This window comes from Dendroctonus ponderosae, unplaced genomic scaffold (genome assembly GCF_020466585.1).
Source record: "Dendroctonus ponderosae isolate FM_Combo_2020 unplaced genomic scaffold, Dpon_F_20191213v2 Dpon_F_20191213_1, whole genome shotgun sequence".
Taxonomy (NCBI): Eukaryota; Metazoa; Arthropoda; class Insecta; order Coleoptera; family Curculionidae; genus Dendroctonus; species Dendroctonus ponderosae.
The window spans coordinates 6,356,519-6,380,847 of record NW_026017110.1 but is presented as its reverse complement, the minus strand read 5'-3'; the positions used below and the strand labels follow the sequence as shown (position 1 = coordinate 6,380,847).

At 36.5% G+C, this 24,329-nt stretch overlaps 1 protein-coding gene and 1 long non-coding RNA gene across 6 annotated transcripts in view; one reads left to right on the top strand and one right to left on the bottom strand.

The window, feature by feature from the left end:
* LOC109536070 (paired box protein Pax-6) overlaps positions 1 to 20,921 on the bottom strand; it is a 36,866-nt gene extending 15,945 nt beyond the window's left edge. For 2 of the 5 annotated variants that reach the window (XM_048664909.1, XM_048664910.1), the window contains exons 1-4: positions 20,591 to 20,921; positions 11,706 to 11,848; positions 8,158 to 8,398; positions 7,847 to 8,042 (exon numbers count right to left, since the gene is read on the bottom strand). In XM_048664909.1, the coding sequence (XP_048520866.1) occupies positions 7,847 to 8,042; positions 8,158 to 8,398; positions 11,706 to 11,718 (450 nt within the window). In that variant the 5' untranslated portion in view covers positions 11,719 to 11,848; positions 20,591 to 20,921. The remainder of the gene's footprint in view (positions 1 to 7,846; positions 8,043 to 8,157; positions 8,399 to 11,705; positions 11,849 to 20,590) is intronic. The other 3 variants (XM_048664911.1, XM_048664912.1, XM_048664917.1) reach the window with 3 other exon arrangements.
* On the top strand, positions 845 to 8,340 carry LOC125503884. Its single transcript, XR_007281135.1, has 3 exons — positions 845 to 996; positions 7,872 to 8,135; positions 8,264 to 8,340. It is a non-coding gene; the product is annotated as an uncharacterized LOC125503884 (long non-coding RNA).
* Positions 20,922 to 24,329: the final 3,408 nt, after the last annotated feature.

Below are 24,329 nucleotides of genomic sequence, written 5' to 3'. Positions count from 1 at the left end.
GAAGCAACAAAAGTAATAACAAATGTAAAGAGAATTGAACACCCTTTAAAACGATGTGCCACGTGAACCCCTTTCGCATTTAAAATTCTAAGGGTGACATATACCCGTTCTAGTTACTTGAAACAAGGAGGCTAGACATGTTCATTTAAAGTGTCCCCCTCACAAATAAAATCGACGTGTCTTTCGGATTTTTCATATTTTCAACTGCAAGAAAGATATTAAGGATGGGAAGTTTTCAAATTGACACCCGGTACGGAGCGAGCTCATTATAGAATTCCGTGCATTCTCCAACACTCGATATTGAGAACTTTGGGCGATAAATCGTATGGCAGGCATATACAAATCATAAAGATTTGTAGTTATTATAACCGAACAATAGACGACAGTGTATTTAACATTCTTTTGACATGTCTATTTGACTGGCAAACAGATCCAATTAATCATCCTTTCTTCGAGTCGCTTGACAAAAACATTCCCGAATAATACAATCTTTTGGAAACCGGGCCAATTTTTTCAATCTGCGCGACGGCAGCAGCTTCCTTTCATCGGTCCCTTTGACACGGCGAATGCAATTTTTGCTTGAAAAGTGCCTTTATAGAACTACTCGACGACTCACATAAATCCGTTTAAAGTGTCGACAGGGACATTTGTCGAAATACGTTGTGAAAATAGACTATTATCGTCTGAAGTATCATTTTGACCAAGTCCCCTCATGCAACCGACCCCAAATACTGATGGCTTTGTGGGACTGTTAAAGGTACCTGCATCCGAACGGAGCATGTTGCTTTTGCCTGCAAACACAGGTAACACATTGTCGCGCTAATAGAGTTTGCTCAACGTTGACATACGACATGTTACATAAACACTCATCTTACTCTAAAGAGATCTTGTTTAAGATCAGCGAATTATAGGGGTCTGTTTACTTTTCAATTCTGGGCGAACGTTCCTCGCTTTCGGCACAACTTAATGTATGTTTAGAGCCAGATGTCGCAGAAGGTAAGCAAAATTAAATTAGTTTTAGATATGAGCTTGTTCCTTCGGGGTAGTCGCGACTGGCGGGATTATTTGCGCTCAAGAGCTGCTGGATTCGGAAACATCTTATACATACATAGATATTAATTATATTTCTTGTTTCTTGCAATTTTTCTCGAATATTTTAATTTTTTGCCTCAAAATTTCCTTTTGCAAGAATTTTCAACTGGTTTCTATGTACCAAACCCTCAAAACTCAATTAAATATTAAGTCAGCTCTGATGTTGCAAAGAACCGCAATAGACAAAGAAATCCCGATAAACAGTTTTTTTTTGTTTTTCTATGAGGGAAATCTATCCATAATTCATCCATCTTAATTACCCAACGCGACGTCTGAAGGGGCAGATTTTGACTGTTACCAATAGGTTGATGGGAACGAATGTATTAACGAAAATTTACTACCATCAAGCCCCCTGAGCTTCCGGTATCCACCTAATTCCCTTCATAAAAGATACCACACCACTCTAATGCCATAAGTGGTGTCTTTATTCGGCAAAATGGGGTCGATTCGAACATTGCAGATAATAATTTACCGCAGATCTATTGATGGTCTCTCACCTGGTACCTCTTGGGATTTGAGGGATTTGCCATTCTTGCGCTGATATTAAATGCTTCGAAGTTCCAAAGAAGCCAGTTGCAAATATTGTTATTGTGAATAAGGACGATATTTTCCCTATTGTAGACCCAAACACTTTACTTGTTCATAGAAGAGTTTCTTATAAATTGTCATCGCAATTTTTCCAAGGATTTTTTCAAAAATAATGTTCCATCAAGAAAGCGAGGAATCGAACGAAGGCATCATTCATACAAATAATCGACATTTTTTATTAATTTTAGACAGTTTTGGTACATTCGCGAKCTTTAATTGATTATATTTTCCCTATTGTAGACGCAAACACTTCCAATTTGCTCAAAGAAGAGTTTCTTAGATCGACAGCAATCCATTGAGTTCAACAAACTCGCAATTTTCAATTTTTACCCAAATTTTCCTAAGGGTGGGGTTCGATTTTTTCATAATTTTTTTGTCTCTAAATGCTTCGAGTAGCCCTCTTTTTTCATCTCGAGGAAGCGAGGAATCCAGCGAAACAATGGATAAACACACTGGAAGGTTCAGATCCGAAATAATCGACGTTTTTAATTTTAGGCAATTTTGGTACATTCGCGATCTTACATATTTTTCCTATTGTAGATCCAAACACTTCCAATCTGCTCAAGGAAGAGTTTCTTTGATCGAAAGCAATCGATTGAGCTCAAAAAACACGCAAACAGCATGAATTTTCATCGCAATTTAATTTTCAATCATTTGGGCTCATCTCAAAGAGGCGAAGAATCGAACAAATTTCGAATATTTTAGACACTTTTTGGGCTTTGGCGATGACGATATTTTCCATATTGTAGATTCAAACACTAATGCATATTTTCGAGATTTTACATCCAAATGAACCTATTTGGCTCAAAAAACACGCATGTGAAATTCTGATTTTTTTTTCCAAATTTTCCTAGGGTTGGAGGTCGATTTTTCAATATTTTTTTATCTCACATGATAACACACTGGAAGATTAAGATCCGAAATAATCCACATTTTCGATCATTTTAGAACTTTTTGAACTTTCACGATCTTTAACTGATGATATTTGTCTACTAGTTGTTGCAAGCACTTTAAGCAGATTTTCGAGCTTCTTACGTCGAAATTCCTTTCATAAAACATACCACACCACACTGCCATAAGTGGTGTCTTTATTCTGCAAAATCAGATCGATTCGAACATTGCAAATAATAATTTATCTCAGATCTATTGATGATTTCCCACCTGGCACTTATTCGGATTTGAGGAGTTTACCAATGGGCTCATATTGAATGCTTCGAACAAAGCCAGTTGCAAATAATCTTAAGTCGAATTTCTCTAATAATCTTCCGATAAAGATGCGAACAAAAGGGGGATTGAAGAACAGGCGGAAACACGGCAATATCTATCGAAAACTCCATCTCCGACGGCTGCCAACAAAGAAAATATAAAATAACTTTTCCGATTTTTTCCCGAACATCCGTTCAGAACGTCTGGTCATCGAAGTAGCGACGAAACGGTCCCATTTACAGGCATTTTCCTCCTTACATTGGCATTTCCTGTTCACATTCGACTGAGCTTCAATTGTTTGACCTATCATGGGCCCACTCTCAACTGTTTCCACCATCTTTTGCCCTCGACTCAATTATTTATGTTTAGGTTGAGGATCGGACTTGCCCAATCCCCGTTTTTCAGTTAAAAAAGAAGATTTCCTTTAATGAAAACTAAACTCTTAAAGCCAGTCAGAAAACGAAGTGAAGCAAATAACTAATAAAAATAAATCAATGCAAATTGAGCAACACCACCAAAAGAAGAAGTAGGCAAGAAATTAGCATATTCCAGGAGTATTTTTTAAACAGTTGCCACATCAACCCTTAGTTTATCAATGTGAAAATTGCCCCCTGAATTACCCTTTTAAATGGATCGGCAACGTTTTTTTTATTATTATTTTCCTGCACATAATAGAGGAACTAGTTATACAGTCGGGATATTCATGCATGAATCCGACTAAAGCCCATCCCTTTAATCAAAAACCCTAAATAATACCACAGAATACAATGCGTTCATGTCGGCCGTCACCTGGCGCCCAATTTACTTGATAATAACTTGATGCATCCCGCCCTTTTGTAATAAAAACAAACGCCGGTCCAACGGCCCAATCATGGCCCTTTATCGGCCGCCATTTTATTATTCATTTGTCTGCACATCCCTCTGCTTAATCCCCGAAGACAGAAAACCTAAGGATTTTTACGTGCCCGGGACATCTACTCAAGGGTTGTACTTATTTATGTACATTATACACAGTAAAGAGGTTCATTTGGTGACTTTGGTCACAGGCGATTGACTGCATTTGCATCAAAGATTTCAATTGACAAAATGAAAAGATAGAAAAGGCTGTAATTCTAGGGATTTTTTGGCGCATTAAAACCCCCATTTTTTACCATTCTATCTATACCAAAAAGGAAAGACCAAAAAGACCTGATAGGACCGCACTTTTAGCTGAAACAGTGTCCATTAGAATAGGTTTAATTTGCATTTGAATGCGATGTAGATATTTTACTTTATTAATGAGAACACGGCAATAAAATCAACTACTGATTGACGACACTATCTTGGCTGAGTTTCCTTCGGCAGATTGAAAAATTGCAAGATTTTTAGTTTCAAACCTAAACTCACTGCAGCAGAAAATACTGTTCAGCAGTCATTTGAAAAGGCTTTCAATCCGCTGTTAAACAGTGTGTTTTGCGTCTTAACCGGCTGGTGAGTAAGAAAGTTTTGCTGGAAAATTTTCCACTTTTTTTGCTCAATGTCTCCGGGCTCTCCCAACCGATTTTCCTCACTTCAGTATTAAAATTTTACCATTCAATTGCCTTTCCAGCCCGGTGGTTGGTCGGAATTTATTTTTTATTTCAGCAAATGTGTAGCTTGTCAATATGTTTTATTGCTATTCGAAACGGTTCACTGTGGAGCAGTGTTTTTTGCGTCTCAATCCGCTAGAAAATAAGGAAGTTGCGCTGGAAATTTTCTAATATCGCGCTTTTGGACAGTTTCTGCAGGTAAAGTCAAAAATGCCGATTCTTCTAACTGTATCCACAACTCCGTTCTATTGACTGTTGGCGATGTAAAAAAAACTAATTTGCGTATCATTCGATCGCAAATAGACCTGGGTGAGTGAATTTTTAGGGGTTGGCGCAGTGCTGCGCAAATGGCTTAGTGCGCCAACCCAACGCACCGGCGCAGAAACTCAGTTCCGTTGCTGGGAAAATGTTGATGACTTTTTAAAACTGTTTTAGATTTATTGGAAGACTATTTATTAATAATACTATAGAGATGTCTTCAAATTTCAGAACTTTTCAGTTTCAGCCAAGTCACTCTTTCTTCTAAATGCTCAATTTTCTAAAGTTTCACTTAAAAATGCTGACAATCTCAACGTATTTTTCGCGAAAAATTATGAAATAAATTTCGAATCCTTCGTCGCTTGGTAAAAAGTTTTGAAATCCCTTTCCCGCTTCCAATTTGGAACAAAAATCAAACAGAATAAGCGAAAGTTTATAACAGATTATTTGAAAATCTCGTTACCTCTATTTCTCTGAAGACTCTACAAATTGTTAAAAAATGTGGTTTTTTAGTTTTGACTGATTTTTTTTTCCTTTACTTTCTACTCAAAAACGATCGATTTTGTAGAGTTTCACTTAAAAATACTGACGATCTGGAGGGCTTTCCGCGAAAAATTACAATATAAATTTATAGCTTTAAAAAAATTTACAAAAACATTTTTCAGTGGGCAGAAAGACCTATTGTGTCGATCTCCTTTTTCTATAGGAAATAAAGATTATTTATATATTTTTTTCAGTGTCGAATTTGGGACAAAAATGAAAATAAATTCTCACCGTTTTTTTCCTTTCTACTTATTACAAAACTAAAAGTTTTTAATCGAAAACGCTAAAAGCATTATTTTCTGATCATTGTCTTCTTTTGTCACAATAATAGGATATTTTCAGTCAAAAATTACTATGATTAATTTTGCTAGAAAATTCGCCCGATTCATCGGTTTGCAGGGAACTTTAGAAAACCATTTTCAGCTTCGAATTTGACACAAAAACCAAATAATTTTATTCAGTTTTTTACCGAAAGTAATTAGAACTGTCTTAAAAAAACGACCAGAGAGCAAGAGTTTACAAAAAATTATTGGGAAAATTCGCCGCCCTCATCGCTCTGAAGATTTCTAAAGTTTCTATTAATCAATTCTTTCTACGCAAAAGTCGCATTATTTTTTAGTTAAAGTACTGACACTCTTCTGATATTTTCTGTGAAAAATTATAAGATAAATTTTATTGGCAACTCGCCTCCTTAACCGCTTCGTATTATGGACAAAACCCTAATAATTAATTCTGGGTCTTCCAAAAATATTTCCCCGAACTGAAAAAGGGAAAGTTTATAATCATTTATTTGGAAAACTCTTGGAAACTGGAGGTTCTTCAATTTTAGGTCAAGATTTCTAAACAACACTGTCTCTAAACAGAAAAACCRCGTTTTTCCTAACGTTTTACTGTAAAATACTGCCAAACTGAATCTTTYATGAAAAAAAATTAAGAGATCGATTTTACAATAATTTTTTTTCGTCGACTTTCTTTGCACTYAGTTCTGTTGCTGGCCAAATCTAGATTAGATTTTGTTAGTTGTTTGAACAAAGTAGTAAAACGTTACTCAGAAAAAATGTTAATAACCCGTTTTTAGATGTGAAAGTTCCAGTCTCGGGTCTCGTAAAACTTTAACAAATGAATTAAAACTCATTAACCGATGAGTTATAATTCGTTAAGTCAGAGAGCGGCAACAATTCAATAGCGCAACTCAACACAGTGTTACCCAGGCCTAATCGCAAAAAAAGCAGCAATTTTTACGGAAAAAGTGGAAATCATGGGAACTAAAACCAACTCATTTAGCATTCGATTTAAATGGTTAAGTTTACTAAGAAATGAAGAAACGGCTTCAAAAATCAAATCTGGCATTACTTCAATAATTTAAGGGAACGAAAGCAAAAATCCCACTTTGAGCGGCCAAAGAGCTAAAAATGTGGAACGATTTTTTTAGTGCAAGCTTTTGAGCAAATTGTACAAAATTCGGTACAATTCCTTGCAGGATTTTATCCGATGGGGAAATTTTCGACTAGAGTCAGCGTATCGGCACGCAATGCGTATCGCACTTTATATCGATGAGTGAACGCACGCATGCGTGAAATTTTCCCATCATCGCCATTCGTTGGAGGGTGAACAAGATTAATTATTGAATATGAATTTTAAAAGGGATTCATGTGAAAATATCATTTGCCATTTAGAGTACAATTTGCCCAAAATAAATTGTTCTCGTCACAGAGCAGCCCGAATGTATCAATTGTCATTTTCGTATTCGAACACTGCAAAAAATCTAACGTTTTTTCCCTACTGTTAATCAGTGAGAGACAGTTTACAACGATGATGATTTTGAAAAATCCCTGCTGCCCGAGCCGATTCAGGCACGTAAAATCTACAATTTTCTCTAATCCCCGCTTATTTTTATGATCCCAAACATTCCGCCGTTCTCGCCCTTTTCCTGCTTCACTGGTTGCCGTAGCAACCGTCCTGCTCCCCAAAGATTTTTGCGACGCTCCGATTTACTCGCTTCTTGTTTTGTAAATATTTGTTGTTTCAGACGGCTAGAAAACGGTCGAAAAGTGGCTCAATAACTGTCAAGCCATGCAGCACAATTTTAATCGTCAACGCAATTTTCTACATTAAAACAACCCGATTTTCATTGAGTAGACTGCAAAAAATTGATCGAGTTTTAATACAAATGTGTGTCATATACAACTGGGTTATGAAAAAGTTTTTTACATGCTGTTAGCTCAATGCGATTCGAAGTTAATTAGGACCTGCCCTCGTAAATGAGGAAAGCGCAACAAGGCCAGATATTTCCGATAGGGGCTTCTCACTCTTGACCACGACGAAAGCCTCAAGCGAATTCGCGATTTTGCCACGGGGTGCATTCAATTTGTAGCATCTTTTGGAAGAAAACCCGAATAAGCGACCAACAATACTAAATACGTGTTTACACTGTTTGCACGTCCCAAGCAAGAAAATGGTAAAAGAGTACTGACAATTATTTAAAAACCTTAAAAACTAAGCAAGCGAATTTTGCTTTAAAAGTGTTCTTCATAAATTCCTCCTTGTGACTGACAACAAACGAAACATTTACAAAGTTCTCTTCTACTTACACTGGGAATGTTGTCGTTATTGCAGACACCTTCGCTGAGCAACCGATCCCTGATCTCCCACGCAAAAATCGACGGACACTCCCGCTTGAACTCAGCAATCTTCTGAACCACCGGCTGCGTGGCCACTCGTGGTTTTGATCCGCCGATGGCTCGTGGCTTGATGGAACCCGTTTCGTAGTACCTGCGACCAGCAAAGCTTTATCAGACCAATTAAGTCAACAGCATTCGCCGAATAACGCTTGCTCGTATGTCGATCGGCCAATCATTCTAAGCGAAACCAATGGAAGCGGTAAGTAAAATGAGTTTCTTACCTTCCCAGTATCTTTGACACGCATCCATTCGACACTTGGAGGATGCGGGAAATATCACACGGACGCGCTCCGGAATGGGCGAGTTCAACGATTTTCTGTCTTGTAGAGTCGGGCAGTGGGCGACCATTCACGTAGACGCCGCCCAATTGATTGATACCGCTGTGGCCAGCAGTCGAACACCCGAATATGGTATTCTGGCCCATGGAATGGTGCATTAGGTCTTCCTCTGGAAAACACGAGACTTTTTCAAGATTTTTAAACAATTCTTAGTTCACCAGGTTTGGCTTAACTCTACCCTCTTATTGCTAATTGGATTTGCATCAAGTTTACTTTAATAAACCGATGTGAAAAAAGTCCCGGGGGGTTAAATCGGGGCGAAAAGCAGGCCTGTTCATGGGAAATTTGCAAACATTTGCTGAAACACACTAAAACTTAGTTAAACAAATGTAGATTTAATTGAAAAACTGGTTTTACTACAGACCTTTATAAGGTGTTAATGAGCTTTTTGGTTGAAATAAGGAATTCTATGGAAGCTCCTACTACACACTTAAGACTAAAGCTGAAAGGGAAATTAACTAGTAAATTTAATTTTGAAATGTTCTCTTGATGTTTCACTAATTTTATCAAAAGGTATCAAAATATGTTAAGTTTGTTAATTAATTATCGAAACAAATCTGCAAAATATGTAGCTTTGCCCAATTGCGAGAGAATGTTTCCTTGGTTTTAATTTAGGCGTGCGTTTTTAAGCTTAAAAGTCCTTAACTTTTAAGTAATTTCTTGATCAATCTTTAAATTTGTGTGCAGCCAAAAAAATATTCGATGTTATTACGTCCTCTCTTCTCAGTAATTTGTAATGCTCAGGTCATAAAAAAATCTCTCGAATGGCTGAAGACAAACAGACGATTAAAGATCCGAATTACTCAGAAATGAGGCTGTAAGGCTTATATATATATATATATATACTTTTTTCTGTCTGCGCTCTCCTCGCTGCCCTTAAACTTTGACAAAGGAATCTATTGACTCGGTCTCTACGATTTGTTTACTTCTGTTTTCTTGCTTATCTTATTACTTGAATTTTGGCGAACAATAGAGAGATAAAGAAAATAGAGAAAATGTTAAATGAATATTTAAGTTACGCGTTAAATTGGCGGCGCATTTTCTGTGTTATTAAACAAAATAAAACACTTTCTGTACTTTTACGTGTTTTTCTCAATGACCAATTTACTTTTGGTACAATTGTTAAGGCATGCCAATGAAAATGTTTGAAAAGCGTCCGAAAATTCTTCCATAAACTAACCAAGGAAAATAGTTTAGCAATGTCATCACAAACTTTCGATGGAAAGCAGCCTGATTTGTTGGAATTAATCCATTAATTTGGAACGAGCCGCCACCATATCGCACTTAAAGAGGTCTTTCAGAGCTTTCACGTCTGGCTACGTTCTCAATTCTCCATGTAATGTTAAGGTTAATGCAATTTGGAGCGCGGGTTGCGCCAACCTCCGGTTACCGAGTCAACAAAGAAACGCTATTTTCACAAGTTTGGTTTCGAGCTGCCGGCAATCCGATGAAGATAAAGCAAATCAGCTCTCGCATTTGAACTAAACGGATTCCGGTTCGAAAACATTTGTATGTCAAACGGATGGAATGAAAAACATTTAAATTGACATGGTGGGTGGAAATTGAGCCAAAATGGGCGGCAACAAGCTAACAATTTGGCCAGGGCTAAATGGCCCTAATGCGCGCCTGCAACTTCCATTTTCCCTAATGCATTTAGGATTATAACGCACCTAAATGTTAGCTTTTACCAAATCCTCGAAAATCCTCTTTAAACTGGCTACATGCATTTTCGCAATGGCTCCCGCTAAGGACCGGATTATTATGGAAATGCCTTAGATTGCTCGAAGTTTCGACTATTCATTGCAACTACAACTAAGGATTTTCTACTTAAAATCTACTACGTTGCTTTGGATTTTTGATACCCAAAAGTATCAAGAAAATAACTGTGGGAATCAAGCGCTCTAAACAGCTCAAAATGACTGACAGTTTCGTCATTGCAGAATTGCACACTGGATTTTTATCACTGGACTGCTCGACGCCACTTCACAACATCATTTTTTCATTGTTTACATGAATATTGAGTCATAATTGGAAATTTTGTTAAAACTTGTTAACCAAACCAATTATAAATCCACACACATTGAGTCCAATCACTTCTCCATCCTTGAAGTTGAAACGGCTTAGTTTTTCCTGCAGATATTAAAAGCGAATCAATCCCAGATGGTTGATTCCGATTCCAGGCCACTCTGCCATTTATAAAAATAATGAACAAATAAAACGGCTGGTTGAAACGGCATACAAATGCCCTGACCACAAACCTCCTTTAGAAAACGCAATTAATTGAGTAATTTTCCTGCTTTTTAGAAGCGGGAAACGGCTCTTGATCGCAAACCGCAGCAGTCGATCGAGATGCCGTGCCCTGTGTATTAACTGGATCATTACTGGCAAGGGTGAATGGGAAAAACTTGAGTTAACTGCTGTCTGATTAAAGAGCGCGGGTCTATACAATAATTGGGGGTGCGATTAAGCCGGTTAACCACTCAAAAGGACAAACGTTCCAACTTGATAAATCAGCGGGCGCTTTCGCTCTGCAAGGAAGACAATATGTGTGATTATCCCATCGATACCATTCTTCCCACAGGAACCAGGCTCAAGTCAAGCAACTGTACATTAAAGTGCAGCTTGTTGACGCTGGTTTGGATTGGGACTGAAACTATGGATCGACACAAATCTTAAAATAACCCAAAGGCCGTTAAAGGAACGCAGGTAAAACCTCATGACCAAATTGGTTCCCGGATTTAACACTGCGTGACTGTGATTTTTTGCATCTAAACTACACGCTCAATGGATGGTTGAACTATAACGAAAGATTCGTCAAAGCACAAAATGTTTAAACGAGCATAATAATAATAACAATAATCTGATGATGTGGAAGTTGTTGTAAAGCAACGAAACGCCATTCATTATGGAGTTTTCACTTTCGTCTTCTCAAACAGGCTGATTGTAAATTGAAGTTGATGTTGTTCCTCTGGAAGTGTTCTCGGGGGAAAACTAGTTTGAAGCATTTACTCTCGCAAAAAAAAACGAGATATTTGCGAAAAACTCAGTCGGAAATTCGGCAACAATATTTTTGATCGCACCCGTAAGGAACGTTTGTCTTACTTACTATTTTCATTAAACGGCAAAAGTAACAGGTCAACTTACGAGGCAAATAGGAGAAATGAGACATTTTGCCAATTAATCTGCGAATTCGATAGAAACTTACACAATTTTTATTTTAGAACTGCGCAATTCCTTATACAACATCAATTTTCATTGACAAACAAGCTTGATCTTGCGGAAAGTTTTCTGGAGTTTCGACATTATTTAATAAATCAAATTTTCCTTTTTTGCCAAACATACAAAATCAACCGAAAAACATCAATTTTGAATCATCATCATATATGTAGATAAATAATTGGATTTTGAACAATTCGAATGCATTTAATTACCTTTGTGTGGCATCTTCCACAGGCTCTCGGCGCAGGATGATTCCCTTAGGGAAATCGTTTTTGCGGCGGAAATGACTGGTGAAAACCCGCCCGGAGTCGGGACGGGTCCGGAAGTGGCTCCCAGATTGAGCTTTTAAAAAAGCCTGAAATGCAAATAATAACCTGATTAGCAACAGCTTCATATAAGTTTTTTTTTGTCAATAATCCCAACAACCTCTTCCTCGAATGCCTGCGATATCAAATGTCTACTTAAAATGCATTGAATTCTGAAAAATCTCCTCTCACCGTTTGACTGTCGTCGCATTTTAAACAGCTTTCTAATCGTGTTCCTAACAAGATTAACTTGTGGGACTATTTATTAGGAAACGTGTTGCTGTAAGACGATTATGGACGAAAAACAATGTTTGCCACTTGGCCGGCTTTAATAACTCCCACATTTAAATCAAAATTAATGTTGTTATTATCCAATTAATTACAAACTAATCAAATTTGCGATAATAAAACAAACATATTAACTGGAGTCAAATTACAAGAAAAAATCGCCAATAAATTTAGGCGCGCAATAAATACGCGCGGCGAGAACGAGCAATATTAGTTTATTTAATTTAACAATTAATCATTTAATTCAAATGTATCTACGGAAATTAATTGATGCTAATTAACCGATAGCCATTAATGCAGCATCAGTATGAAGAAGACGAATTGGTCCTCATTAGTCATTGTCTGCCGCATTAATGTATGCAATAACATTTTTATAAAAACGCTTAATTACGCTTCATTTTATTTTATAATACGAAACATTTCGCGAGAGTCGTTAGTCGAATCCAATGCGACTGTACTCGAACAAACCCAATTAATGTCGAAACGGCATATGTTGATGCACGATCTAATTAGCAGGCAAAAAATAGAAAACACGTTCAATATCTGGCATAATTTTATGCAAAATTTTTGAATACATGCACGGTTTTATTGTTGTTTATCGAGTTAAGGAAAATAATCGGCGGGATTATCATGAAACTCGACTAGCTGAATCAACCACCAAACCGTCTGGCAAAGAAAAAAGTCGTTGAAATTGAAAAAACCCTAGTTAGCTTTTAAATGACAGTCAACCCATACTAGCACATTCTCCCTCACGATTCTCTAGAAGCATTTCCTCATCAACGGAACATGCTTAAAGCAAAAACTGTATACTTAGTCGATTTATTAAGATAAATGTGAAGACAAACTGATTAATTTAATTCTATAATATTTATTTCCCCTGATTGGATTTGCTACCCACGTTGAGCTCGCTCTTACCCAGCGATTGATTCAGCCCGAATGGGGGTTGGAATGGACTGAAAGGTCGCATAGAAATCGGCGAAGATCACTAACACACTTGACATATAATTAAGAGTCAAGTTTTTGAAATGATTTAGGCTTAATGACGTACGTTTATATAATTGTGAGAGGCAAAGAAGATCAAAGCCAGCGAGTTTCCAGGCAGGCAAAGGAGTAAAGTACCCGCATAGCCATGCAACAAATAAACATCATGAAAAGAGTAAGAAAATGTACGTACAGGGGGCGACTCGACTTTGAAAAGTCGAGGATTTATATAACGTATTTCTTTTATGCTAGGGAACTTTTAGCTGGTTTTCCAACCGTTAGCAAATTGTAACGTTACACAACTTTGAGGAGGAGAATTTCGTTTTGAGGGAAAAGAGGGCCCGCAACGCTTTGACCGTCCAGATGAAAAGAAGCACGCGAGTTGAGAGCCCTGAAATACAAAATCGCTCTATAATGAACGATTTAAATCTTTATCTTACCAGGCTGTTTATTTTTTATGTTTGGAATCGGCTATTTGCAAAACTTTCTTTTTTTGGTTTTCGCAGATACCCTTATTTCTAAACAGTTAACTTTTGCGGTTTCCGAAATGGTAAAGTTAACGGAACAAGACAAACTCCAAATTGTCTGCATTGTTTGGCTTGGTGATCGAACGCGTTCCCAAATACAGGGTGATTCAAAGTAGGCGTCAATCCTCCGGGGCTGTTTAAGTAGAGAAAAAGTAGTAAAAACATTAATTCTTATCAGAAACTGAGATATTTGCAAAAAAACGAACTCAGAATTCCGTCTTTGATCTTCAAAAAGCATTGCATTTGTTCTTCAGGTGCTGTTTATCGATGATAGTTTTGCCATTTATGTCTGTGATTCTCAACACTTGCCGCTTTTTAAATGTTTCAGTTGTCTGCTTTATTATTTGGTATTTGTTATGATTTTTTTATTCTTCTCTATTTTCTTTGAGTGTGTTTTCGTCTCTGTTCCATTGAGTTGTCATGTCATTGCTCATCCGAGATTTGCCGCTGGTTTCCGTTTCTGGTGTTAAAAACTCGTTTTTCGTTGACTAATAATTTTATGATCTCGTTTCTCAACGCAGAAATTTCAGGTCTTACAGAACCGTTAATGGTCTGCGTAATGAATAGAAGCCCGAGAGTCTTTGTTTTCCAGTTATGATTTTTAATAGCAAATCGCCAATATTTTGTAAAGGTTCTAATGAGCCAAGTTTCACATTTTCTGAAAAATTTCGAAAATTTTGCATTGATAGCGGACATTCCAAGTTTTGTAGAACATTTTATAGTATTTTAATTAGCGCAAGGGATCTTGTAAAGCCTTTTAAGGTGATTGAACGAGCGCAAAGTGTAAAGTTCTACGAGTTTTTATTTCCGAGTTGTGCTATTTTTAAAGCACAAGTGTATATTTTGTAAACGTTCAAATGAACAAAATTTCAAAGTATCGACAAACTCTGGAAAATTGTTCTATGAAAGCGAAAATTCCAGGTCACACAGAGTATTTTATGGTCTTTGAATCACCCAAGAAATAAAGATTTAAAAATTTTTATTTTTATTATATATATGTTGCATAAATTCTCAAATCAATCAAGTATCAAACAAATTTGGAACATTTTGTATTGGAAGCGGATTTTTCAAGTCTCGTAGAGTCTTTTATGATTTTTCAATCCGTGTACTCGCCAAATGTATGGGAGCTTTTATTTTTGAGTCATGAGTAAATTTCCTATTTCAATTGCAATCAGCTGATGGTGGTGATTCAAAATATCGGAAATAATGCGAGTTCTCGTTCTCGAGCGATGATTTATTCAAAGAAACCTTGCGTGAATGAGCCACGTTTCAAGATTTCTGTAAAATTTTTAAAATTTTGCCTGGAAAGCAAAAATTCCAGGCCTTATAAAGCCTTTTAAGGAATAAAGACCTGGGGGTTTTAATTTTCGCGTGATGACTTTTTAGAGCAAATCGTCTGTGCGTGTTTCAACTGTTCAAAAGAGCAAGTTCCAAACATTTGGAAAATTTCGGAAAATTTTGCTTTCAACGCGGAAATTTCAGATCTGGCAGAACCGTAAATGAACTTGATGCAAATTTTGTAAAGCAAATCACGTATATTTTGTAAAGGTTCAAATTATCCAAGTTTCAAACTTTCGGAAAAATTTGATTTGATAACGGACATTCGAGGTCTTGTAGAGCCTTTTATAGTATTTCAATTAGTATAAGGGATTAACGTCTAGGGGTTTGTATTTTTGAGTTGAGATTTTTTTTAAAGCAAATCGTGTATATTTTGTCAATGCTCAAATGAGGCAAATTCCAGAATTTCGGTAAAATTTGGTCAAATTTGCTTTGTATACGGTAATCCCAGGTCTTGTAGAGCATATTATGGTTTTTCAATCAGAGCAAGAAATAACGGTCTAGGAGTTTTTAATTTTGAGTTGTGATTTTTTAAACAACCCGTGTATGTTGTCTTATGAATGTTCAAATGAACTAAGTTTCAAACTTTCGGTAAAATTTAGAAAATTTTGCCTTAAGAGTAGCAATTGCAGATCTTGTAGAGCCTTTTACGTTATTTGAACCAGTGCAGTATAAAGTTCTAGGAGCTTTTATTTCCGAGTTGTGATATTTTTAAAGCAAATCGTGTATATTTTGTAAATGTTCCAATATCCCAAATTTCAAAACTCGATTTTTTTTCTTTGAATGGGGAAGTTCCAGGTCACGCATAGTTTTTTATTCTCTCTCTTTGAATCACCCAGGCAATAAAGGTTATGAGTTTTTATTTTAGAGTGATTTTTTAAAGAAAACGTCTATGTTTTGTCTCAATATTCAAATGAATCAAGTTTCAAATATTCGTCAAAATTACTAAAATTTTGCTTTGAAAGCGGAATTTTCGGTTCTTGTGGAGGCTGTTATGATCTTTCAACCAGCGTACGCGCCAAATATTTGGGAGCTTTTGTTTTTGAGTTATGATTTTTTAAAGCAAACCGAGTATGTTCTGTAAATGATCAAATGAGCCCAGTTTCAAAGCGTCGAAAATTGGGAAACTTTTGCTCTAAACTCAAAATTTTCCAGATTATAGAGTGTGTTAGAGGTCTATAAAATAGCAGTTGCAGCGATTGCCTATAGCATGATGTCTTTGACTTACGATTTCTTAAAGTAGATTGTGTCCGTCCTGGAAATGTTACACATAGGTCACATTCTAAGTTCCGGTCAAAATCAGAAATTAGGCTTCGAAAATTAATTTAAGCAATTTATGAATCCTTTTTGCCTTCCTGTAAATTTATATAATTCGCAATAGTATAAAAATTTTGATTTTTGAGTTATGGATTTTTTTACAATACCGTGTTTGTTCTAGACTTGTTCAGTCGGGACCGCTTCTTAAGTTTCACTAAAAATTAGAAATTAATTAATCTCCTAAATAAAAATGTCAGCAGTTATAGAACCTTATCTGCTCTGTAAAACAAGCCCGCTTACTCCAATGATTCGGTATGTGAAAAAGTGGCTCAATTTAATCAAAACCGTCGTTCAAAAGTAAAAACTGTAATTTTGCTTTTTCAGCGGAAACCGCCAACATTTTATGGACTAAATGTGATTTCTAAGCTCCATCCAGTGATGCAAAAATAAGCTATAAACGTATCAACCAAAAGTAAATGGTTCTTACGTTATGATCAGAAAAATCAGTCAAATGAGAATGTAGTGATGCAAAAAGATCCAATACCTATTCCCAAATTCTCAAAGTTCTAGAGTTGTTAAAATTCCTTTCAGTAATTTCCTACTTCAATTGAAAACGGTTACAGGGTGATTCAAAGTAGGAGGGAGAATTCAAAATGTTTCGATTCCAAAAAATAGTGCGGAATAATGCATAAGTATATATATATATCTAAGCGTAAAAGTTGGCAATGTTTCAAAAAGTGACAATCAAAGTTGCGCATCAAAGAAACCTCGAGAAACAAGCAAAAAGTACTTTTTAGATGACAAGGTGAGTCAAGGTCCCCATAAGCGACTTGAGGCAGAAGTGGAGAAGTTCCAATGTTTCCTCATGACTAATGTTTTTATGATTTCGTATATTCCACCAGCATGTCATTTCTTTCTTTCAATGTTTTAATTGTTTATATAATAACTTTCCTCATTCATGTTGAACTTTCATATCGTGGTGTGAAATCGCCCTTTTCTTAGTCCTCTTAGAGTATCATTGAATGGCCTCAATTATGACTTACCGCAATCGTACACTGGACACTGTCGAAAGCCTTATCAAAGTCCCAACTTGCGGCTACTGCCAGTGCGCGTTTGCATATAGTGGTTCGGTTAATTAACTGTAAACAATCGAAAAATAGAAACAATATCGATGTCCAGTAACGGTGCTGGTTACGGGGTACCGAGTGCGTTGCTGGCCCGCAGTAATGGACCATCAATTACCGGCGATACAATCGATTGTTTTTGATATCTTGATAGTAGCGAGCGCAGAATTTGACGTGGTCAAACAATTGTTTCTAATTCAGATGTCCAGGCACAATCAAACATAATCAGCGGGCGGCAATCGTAAAAGAAGCAAAAACGAAGAAAATTTGTCTTCATTACGTTACAGTGGTAACCGACCGCCCGTTGCGAACAATGGATCCTGCTTGTCACAATTCCTTGCTACTCATGTTCATATATCACCGCATTTTCAACTGTTAATGTCCGACCGACAACAATAACAGACACAGAAGGAGCTGCATGACCATTTCGGGGTCAGAAGGAGGTGTCATGCATATCGCCTTGATTGACGCAGCTTTTTTCAACTTGATTTCGTATTTTTTGTCCGGACAAGTGATTGATTGTTTGCCGATTTCGATTCTGCCATTTAGCCTATGGGGTGTGGTGTTGAAATTGAGCACAACCGGTCACTGACATCACTACCGAAGATCGTAACAGGCCAAACACTGAAGAAACGTTCACATGAAGAAGGAATTTTTCAAGGAAATTTGTGAGAATCTTTGAAAAGCAAGAAGGTCAAACAAAAATGTCTTTTGGATACGTTGAGTAGTCGCTGGATATCCATTAAAGAATGAACCAGTTGTGTTTGAATAACGGCGTTTGTACAAATTATCTCAGCTTTACAGCGAGGTTTTCAACTCAAGGGTGCTCTTTCAGTGGATCGAAATGATATTGAAAATTTGGTCAAAAATAAAGAAATGCAATGACTCTTGAAAGGCACTTTGGAAGGTTGTTCGAGGTTTTATTTTTTTCTGAAAAGAGATCGGGGAGTTCTGAGAAATCTCCCAACTTATGCATGTTGCCTCAAATGCCACCAGTTTTTCACTACCAATTTAAAGATTGGTCGACGTCCATAACCGATTTTCTTAAGAACTGAAGCAAGTATATTGGAACTCATGAGATTTCAGGCTTTTGGGGCCGGAAACCTAAAAATGCGAAACTAAAAGCCCGAAAAACTAACCAGTTTCACGCAAAGGCCGGAAAGTTCAACTCTTTTAACAGCAAAATCTGCAAAATCCTTTGCTGAAGATCAGCAAAAGCATATTATAAACTCTTTTTGGCACAAAGGAAATATAAATAGTCATAAAAAAATATTAGAAAATATCCAGCCGAAAATCTTAAAGCCTTAAATCTCAAAGCCAGAGGATGAAATTTATAAAGGGAAATAATAGAACCAGAAACAGATCAAAATAGTTATAACTGAACCGGAGGGAAGCTAAGGGAATAATATTCTTTGTGCTGTGTATTTTAAATTTCACTAATATTTTCAATCAAATTTTTTGACTTTGTAGCTACAAAAAATGGGTTTTTGTCGGCTCCGGACGCTCCTTTATACAGTGTATAATATACACAGGTATGCAACAACATGCATATTTACCATCATGTAATTTTTCTAAATTCAATTCGGGCCTTTAAATGGTCTGATATAGGCAAAAACAAACACACAAAAATGACTAAAAAAAGCAGCGCGAACGGAAAATAATGACGCGACGAAAGGAAAATAGTGAGAATTTTTAATCGCAAAATCAAAAATTAAATATAAAGATGCGAACGACCTTTTTTCCACCACGGCTTAAAAGAATCATTTTTCGAAACTTTTAAGCATTGAACAAATTAATGAAAAAACTGATCAGCGTAAATAATCAAAAATTTTTGTTAATAAATTGAATTTTTTTATTTATTGTCGAATTTAGTGATGCAACGCATTCTTTTCATTAAAACGTTATTAGTGGCAGTTTTTGAAATGCAGAAAATGAGCATTGTTTGTAAGATTTTACCGACCGATCAGTGGAACTTTAACAAACTTTTTTAGTGGCAACTTAAGTCAAGTAAAGTTAGGGAAGTCTCTTTTTAGAAACAGTTTAAAATGACATCTTTTTTAGAGTCATTTGTGCAGCACAAAAATTCGCTCTTTAGGTACTTTCTATTCGTTATTTACTTGGAATGTTCTTAAATAAATATAAATAATTTACAGATAATTACAAATATTCAAGAGCCACTTAGTTCATTAAAAAATATCTAGAACAATAGAGAAAAAATTCTGAATTTGCTTGCAGTATGCAATGGAAACGAGTTTTAAATGTGTTCTTTCAACACAAAATACCGCTGTTATCGTTGTTAAAACGTGTCTTCTAGAACCTGTAAAATCTGGAATTTCGCAGAATTAAGAACCAACGTTTCCAAATGTTTAGTACAATTCCTTCCAGCAATTTCCTATTTCAATTGCAAATTCATATCAAATAATGATCGTTTTCGAGCTACGATTTTTTAAAAGAAACCTTGCGTGCTGTTCAGCTGTTTCAAAATGTGCCAAGATTCAATATTCCTACTCTAAAATTTGAGAAAATTTGCTTTCAAAGCGGAAATTCCAAGTCTTATAACGCCCTTGATGCTCTTTCAATTAGCTTAAAGGATAAAGGTTTAGGAGTTTTTGTTTTCCAGTTATGATTTTTTATAGCAAACCATGTATTTATGTAAAAAAGGCATGTTTCAGTTTCGATAAAATTGGTAAAACTTGGAGTCTTTTATGGTCTTCCAGCAAGTTCAAATAATAAAAGGCTAGCAGTTTTTGTTATGAAGATATGATTTTTTAAGCAGACCGTGTACATTTTCAAAATCTGCAATTTCAAAGAATTAAGTCAATACATTTTTCCCTATTCTGGAATGGATGGATTTGTTTGACTTCTTGCTTCTAGCTTCCGGAAACGAGTTGAGACGGCAGGTTTTTAAATAGGTAGAGAAAGTTGGTAAAAAAAACACACTTTGGAATCACTTTTCTGGTGAGTTCTTCGGGCTGTTATGCCATGGAAAATAACTTCCCCAGACCTTTTGCAAGTACCTACTAATGACTAAATGAAAATGCAATCCGCTTGTGCTGGCAAAACGTCCGAAAGAAAGTGTTTCCCACCGTGGCTTAAAATCCCGAAAAGCTCACTAGTTTCGACCAATCGGCTCGAAAGTCTTAACTTTTTTTAGTGTTCGGCATTGTTTTACACTAAGCTTTGATTAGGAGTGATAAATGATAAGTTTGATATCTGCTTCGATCAAAGCAACGGCTGACTATAAAGTGTTTGAGATTATTGAAAAAGTTGATTTTACCTTAACGGTCAATCCCACATTGATTTATACACCCACAATATTCAAGTTCAGGTATTTGGAAAAAATCGAGCAAAACCTGCGGCTCGAAATTAGGAGTCCGATGTCGCAAATGAAATTAACCGGAAAACAAACAAAAAGAGTTTCTAGTCGGTCCGGTTAAATTATAGTTGATTAAACACCGCAGGCGTACACCAATTCCGGTTGATTTGCCGATAATGCCGCGTTACCACTTGCTCGGTTGATTTTTCGGCCCAACCAAGCACGTGTTTCAAGATTTCCCCGTTGAAATCTATGTGTTATACCACACGAAGTGTACAGAAGACTGGCTTCAGCATCATGTCACTATGTTGTTCAAGGGTGACTTCACTGTGGGTACACAAGGGAGGGTCTTAAAAATCGACACGCCCACAACAGTCACAGGCCGATGCTGAAGCACTCAGTTACGAGGCCTAAAGATATTAACCAGATATGTTGCCCATAATCCATCAAGGCTCGCCCTTGGAGGACAATAGAAATGTTTTTTGCGATTTTTGGAGTGTTCTTTCGAAATTCGCCGAAGGCGTCGCGAACAGTTTAGCGCGAGATCGCAAATGAAACACGCGAAAAACTCAATGACGCGCAAAAAGTTCCTTAAGCAAACTAAAACAATGCCACTTAACCAGCTGGACTGCCTGATTTCTAGTCGGAAGGTGCTAAAAACTGGTAAAATGCAATCAAGAGGCGTACCATGGGATTTCAGAGTTACTTTTGCCTGAATGGTCCCGTAAATCTGTGAATTCGATTGGTTGCGAGAAAGGCGCCATTGTTCAGGCCGGAGTGTTGCGACGGCGCATTTCAACACGACGCTTGCTCAATGTTTGGCGTCGCACATTTCCGTCCCGACGCCTGAAACTCGACGACGCTCTGAAACATTAGAGGCCAAATTCATTCATCTTCCAATCAAGATCAATTTGTTGTATTGTGTCGCTTGTGGTTTTTTGCTGCTTTTCTTCAAAATGTGTCTCAAAATAGATTCCCAGTGCGGTGCTCCAATCTTCCATGTTCCTCACTGCTGTTTGTTCTTCGGCAAGTATGTGAAGATTCTCTAGAAAGTCGCTAAACTTTCACAATTGGCACAAACATTCTTTCCTTATTGTGTATGATTTTTTCTATCTCCAGTGAAGAAACCACGATGGCTTATATTTGAAAATTCCTTGTCTTTTGTCTTAATTGTCCAATTTGCTGCTATTCGATTTGTCCTCAGTCCCAATTGAAGTGCTTTCTGATCTTATAGTGAGAAATTTTGGAATGATTCATCTACAGATTTATTCCGCACTTTTTTCCATAGCTTTTATTTATTTCCCAAATTTGTTTGGAAAATATGATATTTCCAATCGCTACAGGCATATCTGTTTGTGTTTACAACAACAGGCCAGATGGTTATTGAACAAATGGACCAGCAAAACATGAAAAATAGTTTTTTTCCTCAAACTCTAACTTATTTTTGAAATGAAAGAAAATCTGCGCAAAATCTTCCATGTAAAATGGCAAAATGGTTTTCCATGTCATGTTTTGAACACTTTTACTTTCTTCTGCAAAACTTCCCTTCCTTCCGAGACCCGTTCACTTGCAATAAACACCACAAATATGCAGGAATTACTATTATGCAACACCTTAAAATTCAGATTAATTGATAATACCTGACCTCAATAAATGCCACTTACCGGTGACTCTAAGTCTTGAGTTTTAACTTCTTCAACTAGGGTGGGCTGGTCAGTAGCTCAGAGAATAGTAAAAGCAAAACTATCACCTTACAACATTCCATGAATAACTAACTGTAAAGGCTCTTCTCCATTATTCTGCCTCAGATGTATTTCGAAACTGTTCAATAAGGGCTTATTTTGGATTCGGGTCGGCAGATTACCTTTGATAGAGTATCTCTAGGTTAAAATAGGTTCTGTGTCGTGTTTTGGATCTATTGTGTGCGAGGTAATTGCCGATGATGGTGAAAGAGGCTTTTTCCAGTGGCGATTACAATAGCGAAACCAGTAGCAGATAATTTTATTGGGATATATTGATACACTTGCCATTAGATTTACTAGAATTGAGTGGAATTTACCACCGCAAACTGCGGTGTTACTAAAGGGAGTGGAAAACTGATACGATTTGCTAAATAAAATTTCACTTGATAAAATGCGTTTTTTCATGCTTGATCAGTGAACTCGAGTCCGCAAGCTTCAACAGTTCTCCAGTGGGGTTATATGTGAAAATATGGCCTAGTTTTGGCCAACACCGCTGTTGAAAAATACGCTCTGTATATTAACTTTTTACAGGAAAACTGCCAACATTTCATGCGTTTATGTGTTTTTTCATGCTTCATTCAGTGGCACAAAAATACGCTCTGTGCAATACTTAAATGGTTCTTCGGCTATGAGCAAAAAGGTCATAGCAGAACCAATTGACTAATTTCAATTCATTAGCCAAATAAGCCAAAATTTTCTAGCAAAATAATGCAATTTTAGCGCAAAAACTGATTTTCGGACCGCATAAATCATCGTTCTTCAAGTATTCAGGGCATTTTCTATTAATCCTGGAAAGTATGAAAATTGGCCGAATCCCTAATGGGCGCTGCCCTTAAGAAAATCGCAAAATTTGTTGGGAAATAAATTTCCTATTTCAATTGCAAACAACTACAAGGTGGTTCAAAATATCGTTAATATTGCGTAATCTTCCAAGAATTTTCGTTCTCGGCCGATGATTTATTAAAATAAACCTTGCGTGCCACGTTCCAAAATTTCTGTAAAATTTTTAAAATTTTGCTTTGAAAGCGAACAATCCAGGCCTTATAAAGGAATAAAGACTTAGGGGTTTGAATTTTAGAGTGATGATTTTTTAAAGCAAGTCTGCGTTTGTTTTAACTGTTCAAATGCACAAGATTCAAACATTCGATAAAATTCGGAAAATTTTAACCGTAATTGGTCTTTGATTCAGCGTAAGGAATAAAAGCCTGGGAGGCAGCAAATTTTTTAAAGTAAATTACGTAAATGTTGTAAAGATTCAAATGAGCCAAGTTTCAAACTTTCGGAAAAATTTGGAAAATATTGTTTTGATAACAGACATTCGAGGTCTTGCAAAGCCTTTTTTAGTCTTTCAATTAGTATAAGGGATTAAGTTATTGGGGTTTCATTTAAGGGTTAGAATTTTTTAAAGCAAATCGTGTATATTTTGTCAGTGTTCAAATGAGGCAAATTTCAAAGTTTCGGTAAAATTTCGTAAGTATGCGGTAATTCCATGTCTTGTAGAGCATTTTATGGTCTTTCAACCAGCGCAAGAAACAAGAGTCTAGGGGTTTTTGTTTTTAAGTTTTGATTTTTTCAAGCAAACCGTGTATGTTGTCTTAAAAATGTTCAAATGAACTAAGTTTCAAACTTTCCGTAACATTTGGAAAAGTTTGCCTTAAGAGTGGAAATTGCAGATCTTGTAGAGCCATTTACGGTATTTGAATCAGCGCAAAGTATAAAGATATAGGAGCTTTTATTTCCGAGCTGTGATATTTTTAACGCAAATTGTGTATATTTTGTAAATGTTAAAATAAACCAGATTTCAAAGCTCCTGCAAACTCTCAAACATATTTCTTTGAATGCGAAAATTCCACGTCGCGCAGAGTTTTTCATAGTCTTTGATCACCCAGGGAATAAAGGTCTAGGAGTTTTCATTTCCGAGTGATTTTTTAAAGCAAACTGTCTATGTCTTGTAAATG